At 35.6% G+C, this 9,795-nt stretch overlaps 1 protein-coding gene across 1 annotated transcript; it reads right to left on the minus strand.

Annotated features, from left to right (window-relative positions):
* Positions 1-5,030: 5,030 nt before the first annotated feature.
* Positions 5,031-9,259, minus strand: LOC106140994 (toll-like receptor 7). Its single transcript, XM_013342646.2, has one exon. The coding sequence runs from the start codon at positions 9,079-9,081 to the stop codon at positions 5,323-5,325; it is 3,759 nt and encodes a 1,252-aa protein (XP_013198100.1). The 5' UTR covers positions 9,082-9,259; the 3' UTR covers positions 5,031-5,322.
* Positions 9,260-9,795: the final 536 nt, after the last annotated feature.

Consider the following 9,795-nt stretch of genomic DNA (forward strand, 5'->3'; position numbering starts at 1 on the left):
TCATATTTCTCTGTCATTGACTATACATTAAATTTTATATTCATAATTTTAGAGTAGTCTATTTTCTAGTTGGTCTATGGGTACAATGTGTAATAGCAACATGTAGCTATTCGTTGTAGTTCCATTAATTAAGATCTCGTTTGCTGAGGAGGCTCATGCGGGTTTCGTACGATGTAAGTCTTCAGAGTCTTCACATTGTTTATTTCAGCTCGTACTTCTGGATATTTTGAAACGTTTTCTTGTGCTAAGGAATTTTAGAACGTTTTCAGATTAAGTTGTTTGTAGTTTGACCATTAAAACTGTGTGATTATAAGTGACACCTGAAATTACTTTCTTAATCTAACATCATGATTAATAACTATTGTGATAAATTTACATATTATTTGAATTTACGTTACACTGTTCCTTTTATTTTTTATACCTTTCCGAAAAACACCTCCATGATGATAAAATCCTGAGAATAAAATCAATGTTCAAAAAATTACTTTTATTCGAAAAAGTTTTTGACCACTATAAGCCGAAACATGTCAACAAAAACACCTGCTCCCGCGTCTTGCTTCAATCAATCAAATGCCCTTCAATCAAATTAATCCTGTAAATAATTTTCCGGCCTTTTGGGACACTTACAGTAGGCAGGTGAAGGTTAAAGTAAATCGAGGGTTTTCAATAGATTTTCAGAAGTAAACCGGTGCCTTTTCATAGAAGATCCTCTTATCGATATTTCATTTAGTCCCAAATAGCTTCTGTTCGTATTTTTAAAGATATGTAGTTTCTTTGAATGGAAATACTTTCCAAGTTAGACTCTTTAATCATTAGGGATCGGGTCTTACCAGAATTAATATTTTGACAAAATTAATAAACCTTTGTCAAGTTTACCATCAAATATTTTTCTCTCTCTATTAACACTTCAAATTATCGATAAAAATATACTAAAAACAAAACCTACTCGTATAACACACGCAAAAATAGAATACCGTTTTATAAGTGAAAGAATTTTCATGGGCGGTTCACTATTTCCGAAATTAACGAAACAAGCAATCAATTTTACTTATTTTTTACTTTATTTAATTTAATATTCAATTATTAACTTTGATAATCTGGAACCAATTCAATTTAAGTATACATTTAAATGTAACTAAGTTAAAGTCACATGATTCTAGATTTCCCACTGAAACAACAGAAAGCCAGTTTTGCTGAACTCTTTGTTTGAAAACTGAACGGTCGACCAAATTAGATTGGTTTTCCTTTGAAACTATCCTGTGTTCCTCCAGTAATAAGAACCAGTCTATGTAACATGTTCCATGCCATTTTAGTTCTTACGACGTCTATTCCTAGTTAGTCTGAAATATTAAAGAAATACTTGAACACGATTCTCGGAACTGTCTACTTGGCTCGGAAAGTATATACTTCACGTTATATTTAGTTTCAGGTCTTTGAAAAGCAGACCTACCCAACACATGTAATTACTGTAACGTGTTACTTCTAAAGTTATTTTTGTGTTAATAGTTTTAGGCTGTTTTAAGCTGGTGCATGCAGTTTTGTTGTTTGCATCTTTTAAAGCAATATGTCTCAAATATCAACCTCATATATACCTAATTGCATTAAATTCTCTTCAGAAATTAATAGGTCCATTTTATCCCTATGCCTATTTCTGAGAATCAATTTAATTAATGATACCATATACGAAATGTATTTAGTCGAGTTATAACAAAATTTTCTTATACATAATAGGAATACAGAATAGGAAGCGGAATGGCAGTTTCTAACTGTAGGAGGGCCAAAAACATCAATTGGACTTTTTTGCCGACGCTACGGTATCGAGTTGGGATTATTTATAGACAGATATGGAATAGGATAAGTTTAACTTTTGTCGCGTTTCTTTTTACTTCAATAAAGTTATTGACATAATATAAGTTTCCAAATCTCCTCAATTTACAATTTTTCAAAGGTAAGCGATGAAACAGTTACTGAATACGGAAAAACATTGAATTAGAGAATGGGACTTTTAAATACATACGAAATATGTTATCAATAAATATCTTTGAAATTATGTCTTTAGCACCATAATTACAATTATTTTGAATCTTCCTTCTTTACTATTCTTTTTCTGCAATCCATATGTTATCCATCTTCTGCATTTAGTAACATACATATGCATTCATTGAAAATAAATAAACTTATTGTTTGTAGGTACAGGTTTTTGCTAACATTTAATTTATTGGTACACTTAATATTTTGAAACTACTCAGTGGCAAATCATTTTCATTTCTAACTTTCCTCGAAAATTAAAAAACCTGAAAACAAAGGCCAGAATATTTGTTGTCGAAAACGTCACTGATCAATGAGTATTTACATAAAATTCGCTGTTTATTATGCGCAGTTATCTGCCCCGGATCCGGCGGGACCCCGCTGTGAACGTAATAGTCTAAGATCCGGCTGCAAAATCACTACGTTCATCGCGTAGTTAATCAAACTCACATTTTAACATACATTTATGAATAGGATAATACATAGATAATAGGGTGCCAGTCAATAAGTGGCCGCAAGTAATTTTAATTAAATTAATGTTAATTAATTTTCCAAAAAAAATTTCGTTCACTTGTTTTTTAAATAAAATATCATCCACATCATAGAAATGTATGTAAAGAATTCGAAAATCAATGGGTGCCGTTACACACTCGGCCGCAACTACTACGCAGCCAGGTGTAAACAGGTAATATTTTGGTCTATTTATACGTTCATGTCGTACACGCATGTTTTTTATATCAAATTAAAGCTAATTTTTTTTTAATATGATGACATATCGCTGACTGTGAATAAATGGCCGCAAATTAGGGTTGCTAACTGTTAAAAACTCGAGGTATCCGAGATAAAGTGAAAGAGAGTTAGCGCGTAACGCCACTTGTTAGACAAGGATGGCGAGTACCAGCTGTGCGAGTATTTGAAGCCATTGCGCACGCGTCAATAGATACTAGATCATAGATATGTATATAATAATCATATACATAGTAGATCATAGATACAGTTATTTTTTTCATACATTCTGTATGGTATCCAAAATCATTAGTAGATTCAACGGTTAAAATAATATCACAATATTTATATTTTTTGTTGCGGCGAAACATTAACATAGAGAAACACTTCTTAAAAGTTATTTCATTAAAATCCAGCACATTTTGAGTTTTACTACACAAAAAACACTTTTTCATTTTTCTAAAATGTTAATATTACTTTTATCAACGTAATAACACTTTCAAGTTCAATAAATAAGTGATATCAACAACGTTGTGTATAACGAGCTCAAAAAGAAGGTTAGCATATAAGAATAATTTAGCTGCACTATTGAGAACCCAATCTATTGACGCGTGCGCAATGGCTTCAAATACTCGCACAGCTGGTACTCGCCATCCTTGTCTAACAAGTGGCGTTACGCGCTAACTCTCTTTCACTTTATCTCGGATACCTCGAGTTTTTAACAGCTAGCAACCCTAATTTGCGGCCATTTATTCACAGGCAGCGATATATCATCATATTAAAAAAAAATTAGCTTTAATTTGATATAAAAAACATGCGTGTACGACATGAACGTATAAATAGACCAAAATATTACCTGTTTACACCTGGCTGCGTAGTAGTTGCGGCCGAGTGTGTAACGGCACCCATTGATTTTCGAATTCTTTACATACATTTCTATGATGTGGATGATATTTTATTTAAAAAACAAGTGAACGAAATTTTTTTTGGAAAATTAATTAACATTAATTTAATTAAAATTACTTGCGGCCACTTATTGACTGGCACCCTATTATCTATGTATTATCCTATTCATAAATGTATGTTAAAATGTGAGTTTGATTAACTACGCGATGAACGTAGTGATTTTGCAGCCGGATCTCGTACTATAACGCTGCTCGCTTTTAAGAAATTAATATCGACCAAACCTTCATTAGGGCCCCACTCCACAGATGCGTACAAAGACACGGATATGTAGCTCAGCTTTGCTTTAATGAAAATTAATTACAAATATATAGTAACAATAAATTTCAAATCAAGAATACTCTTAACGAGACTGCATTAAAATATTAGTGATTGTGCATAAAAAAGGATATGCAGAGATCATGGCAAGTGGAAAGATGTAGTGTAGTCTCTGCCTATCCATCCAGAAAAGAGACGTTTTCATAATTATGTATGCAATGCAATACACTGGTGCTTTATATTTGCGTCATGTGTTGCCTTTTTTTACATTAACACATTTGTAACATACATACATAAAATCACGCCTCTTTCCCGGAGGGGTAGGCAGAGACTATTTTTAAAATAAAATTGTTAACACAATGGAACTTACAAGCGTAACTCACTAAGAATGCAATGCACTATATCTCACACATCTATGGAATTGAGGCCTTACACGAAAAATACGAAAAAAGGCACGAAGAACCGTTAAAGCTTGAGAACATTACCACTAATTAACTTAACATGTTATTTCGGTCAGTAATCAACGATTAACGTGGATATCCTCCTAACAGACTATGAGAAGGAAGGAATCTCTGTTAACCACTTTAAGAAATCATTAGAACATAATATCTGGCATTATCATCATTTTAATACCTAACGTATAGCTGAACTGATATATGTGAAGTTTACGAGTAATAGTGGTTTTAGACATTTCTTATGAAGGAAAATACAAGAACGGGTTTAAAACAAGGTTTCAAGTTGACACTAGAAATGGTGATACTTATTTCAAAGCGAGAGACGGGAACGAGATGCCTTATTTTATATACAGCTGCTTTTCGAAACTCACGTCGGACGAGCATCGACTCATTTTTATTCTGTTTACATCAGCCAGCTGCTCCATATCTAGCAATGCTCGTAAAAACTGGATTGAAAACAGAATAAAACATGTATTTTAATGCCACTCGCGCATTTTTATTACTCCATTGACATGATGGCGCACTCGAAAAGGATGGAAATGACATTAAAAGACGTATTTATCATTCATAAACTTTTTTAATTACATACCTATACAAACATCAGCCAATCGAAATACATCTACACAATAATTTACAGTCTTTCCAATTAATACTCATAACTTTTTATTAAAAAAGTAATAAATACGAAGAAGCATGTCGTTTGAAATGCGAAATTTGGTATCATTGTACAAAAGTTACATAATTATTAGAAATAGATTATAAAGTTCTATATATTTACAACATCGGACGAATTTCGTCTATAACAAAACAATGTTTAGCGATCGCCTAAGGCTACGTCTAAGGCTTACAGATCAATTATGGAGATCGTTTAGGGTTAGTTTAGTGAGGTCCTTTATACCAGGTACGTTTGGACAGTGTGGTGCAACACTACGGACTGTGGCTGATGGTTACGACCGTGGAAATCTGTGGAAGAATAGTCCGAGTCTATAGTGGAATAGATATGTTCTGAAAGTGGGCGGTCACAAGGCGATCGTTCGGCGGAATTGGCGGACTTTCCACATAACGTCTGACAAGTGCTATTCAACACAGACGCGTCCACAGTGTAAGTATTAGAATTTCTTCCATAATTGAGTCTTTTTAACTTTTGCCCGTGGCGCTTCGACATTGGCATAGCATAACGTAACCTCTCCCAAAATCGTTTCTCTTTCCACGTTATCTCCAAACCCGTTTTAAAATACGACTTCAGTTCCGGATCTCGTGGGACGAGCCCTACGGCGACTATTATTAATTTATGTGGATTCTTTCGAAGCGCTTTCTGTAGGGCCTGTCGAAACTCTATCTGTGACCATTCGGTCAAGATAAAGTTTTTCGTTAAAACTACTATAATACGCCTCGAGGCTTCCGTTGCCTCAACCACTAAATCAGGAAATTGTGCGTACGTCGCTTCAAATTGAGGTACGTCTCTATAATGGAGGCAGAGATGGTACGAAGGGTACCCATTCTCGAGTTCTCTTGCTAATGATTCTACAACAAACTCCTCGTCTTTAGGACTATAACAAATATAAGCGTCATAAAGCTTATCAGTATCCTTGAAGGCACCGGCAAGGGGGGAGAGCTTAATGCCGCAATTCGAATACAGCCACATTCTGCAAGCATATCTAAACGTGAACACTAAAGCTAATATTAATAAAATAAGCATGAACCCAGTAAGAACGGACGCCAGCAAAGGCAGGTTATTTGAAACGAAAAACGCGCTTATCATAGAAGTATCGTTTATTTCGCTGCAAATTGTCACATTTAAATTCAATGACTTCTTTGCTGAGTTCAGCTTATTATTTATACACCATAAACTGTTGATATCAACCACTTTTTCAACATTTTGAGAAACATATGTTAAAAAGCCTTGCAAATATTTGCAGTCACAAGACCAATTATTACTGCCAATAAAAAGGGTTTGCAACTTTTTGTTATTATCTAGGTGCCACAGTCCGTAATTCACGAGCCTGTTTTCATCCAAGCGTAAAATTTCCAGAGCCCCTAAAGAGGAAAACGTTTCATTCGATATATACTCAATAACATTACTCTGAAGATACAATTCTTTCAAGTTGCTTAGCTTCGAAAACTCGGGGCCCAATAAACGACTTATTTTATTGTTATCTAAATGCAAAATTTTCAGAGCACCTACTTGATTAAATGTATTGTTATGTATATGAACAATATTGCTTGCATTTAAATAAATAACAATAGCGTTTCTCATTGGATTGAAAACAGTCTCGTTTATTTCATTATAAACATTTCCATCTAAATAAATATGAGTAGCGTCTTTTGGAAAATCGTGAGGTAGCGCATATAATTGTTTCACCGAACAATCAATGACGCTGGTTGTTTTAGACGAATCGTGATAACAAGAACAATTAATAGGACACACAGTTTTACAATTACAGTTGATGAAATCGCAACATTTACAACTATCCTCGCAAAAAGTTTCAAATTTGCACAAGAAATCTTTAACAAGTAATGAACTAACGGGGAGATACTTGGCACCTCGTACGTAAGACTCTTTACATATCACATTTTCTAAATCCATTACACGTGGATATTCTCTAGAAGTTACAGAATTGATAAGTAAAAGCCATTTCATTGTGCAATCACAACGGAAGGGATTACCACTAATGTAAAATTCTGGTAGCGCTCTATCGTCAGCCACTCTCGAAACACGCAAACTATCTATGTCCAAACTTTCAATCTCATTGGCATACATATCGACGCGAGTTAAATTTCTCTTGTCTAAAAATGTATCTGTCTCTATACTCGATATCAAGTTATTATTTATAAACAGAAGCTCCACGCTGTTCGGTATAGACATCGCAGATAAAGTTACTAAACGGTTATGACTAGCATCTAATGTTTTCACGTGTAATTCCTTCTGAATTTTATAATAATTACCAAGTATTTCAATAAAGTTAGCGTGGATATCCAGCCATTTCAAACTGCCAGGTATAAAAGCGTAATCAAACCAAACTAAATGATTTTCAGATAAATTCAACCATAATAATTTCGTCAAAGCTACAAAAACACCATTTATGTCAGAAATGAAGTTGCTATCGAGGCGAACGGCTTCCAATTGCGTGTTCTTTTGAAAGGTTTCAGTCTCAATCGACTGTATTTTATTTTTCGCCAAATTGAGTACCTGCAAGCTAGGCAAGCCCCAAAACATTCCCGCTGTAAGGTTTCCAATTTGATTGTCAATTAAGCGCAACCCGGTCAACTGCGATAGGTTTTGGAACGTACTGTTTGTTATTTCTGTCAACAAGTTCTCCCCCAAATCTAACGATTTCAAAAACGGTAGTTGTAAAATGGCTTCTGGAATTTTGGTCAATTTATTGGAGCTTAAATCTAATTCTTTTAGGTCTGAACAATTTTTAAATGCATTATCACTGACATAAGACAATAAATTATTATTTAAAGTAAGCTTATTTAAAATAAACAGTCCGTTAAACACGTGATCCTCTATAGTGTGCAATTTGTTTTGGCCCAAATTGAGAGTATGAAGATTAAAAAGTGGTAAAAAGGCATTGTCCTCGATATGCCCAATAGAATTGTTGTTTAAATTGAGGATTTGTAAAAAAAACAAGTCTTTGAACATATTGTGCGAGATGCGTGCGACTATGTTGTGGGACAGGTCGAGCACGATTAATCTTATTAGACCACTGAACGTTTCATCTTCTATGTGGTCGCTCTTCAATTTATTCGCCGAAAGATCTAAAACGAGCAATTGTTCCAACCGATTAAATATTCTCTTGGGCAAAGCTTCCAGCTCGTTATTCTGCATATAAATTTCTCGAATTTCTCTCGTATTATGAAACAACCCTTCTGGTAAGTAATTTATTGCGTTATCGGAAAGGTTTACAACTTTCAACGAAAGTAGATCACTGAAAACATCAACCGGCAATTCACTTATTTTATTATCTTGAAGAAACAATTGTGTTAGTCTTCTAAGATGTAAAATTTCAGAGTCAGCGGGGAGGGACATTATATCATTGTGGCTCAAATCTATGGTCTGCAATGTAGAACCACATTTGTGGCCAAAGCCTAGTTCGTCTACGAACTTGATCTTGTTACGCGTCAAGTTTAGTGAAATTATATTTTCCAACGCACAGAACAGGTCCGACGGTATCTTTCGAATGTTGTTGTATGCTAAATCTAGTGTGTGCAGTTCTCTGAGTCCGTTAAATGCGCCTAAAGATAACTCTAGCTCTTTATTGTTATTCCAATCGGTGTTCATAGAGCGTATCCTCAAAGTCTTGAGGCCCCGCAGACCTTCGAAGACATTGCCAGGAAGACGGAGAATTTTGCAATTGTTTATGGTTATCTCTGCCAAACCTTGCATTCTCCCGAAGTGGTGGTCGCGCAGCGTGCTCTCTAGCAGCAGCGGGCCGCAGCGGATGGCGAGCCGCTGCGCGCCTTCCGAGTGCATCGAACCGACGTCTCTCTCGGACGACAACGTCCGTACATTGCACTCCACAGCACCATTCTCACCGGACACGCGGAAACAAACATCTGCATCGTCAGGCGCTTCCGTAAGCGCCGCGCCCATCACTAAACAAAAGAATATCGCGGTAATTATCATTTTAAGCCGCACTTTGTCCATTTCATTTTGTCACTTGGCGAATTTCCTGAATGAAATGTAGACAGTTCTTCCGCGCACGTCCATAGTCAGCTGTTATTAGTGTTTATATTGTGTGGACAGGTTTCGATAACACTGATGATCGGAGTTGTAAATAGAGCGCAGCGTACGGTGCGGCATTGTAACGCATGCTCCCCCCGCGGCCGCGAGCCCGCGACTGCCGTACACAATGAAATGCCATGAATGCGCGCCGCCGCTGTCGTCCCGCTCCGAGGGACCACACCATAGCATTTCTATCGCCGGTCGCATACTAAGTAACCCCCGGAGTTTTGGAATCTTTGAACAAAAACGGAAACCGTTACGTGTCTATGTCTCCATAGATGTTATTAGTTTGATTATGTTTTATCCCGGGGTCAAAGATCCAATTATTAACTTCTATTTTATAATTTACCTATGCATGGAAATTTCAATTTAAATAATTCATTTTAAGTAATAAGTATACAAGAAATTCTTGTAAGTGCAAGTTAAAACTACTATTGTAAATTCTTGACAAGAATTTACAATAGTACTTAATTTTAACTTGCAATCGAAATTTTTGTATCAGGCTCTCGTTAACCAAACCGTACATGGGATCTATCTCGTATTGGCAAACATGTCTTCGTTTGCATTCGTTATGAACTAGGTACGGTACAAACTTAAAGGTGCTCCTCTTGACTATGATTCTGGATTGGGTTAGTC

Source organism: Amyelois transitella, chromosome 8, assembly GCF_032362555.1.
Source record: "Amyelois transitella isolate CPQ chromosome 8, ilAmyTran1.1, whole genome shotgun sequence".
NCBI classification, from domain to species: Eukaryota; Metazoa; Arthropoda; class Insecta; order Lepidoptera; family Pyralidae; genus Amyelois; species Amyelois transitella.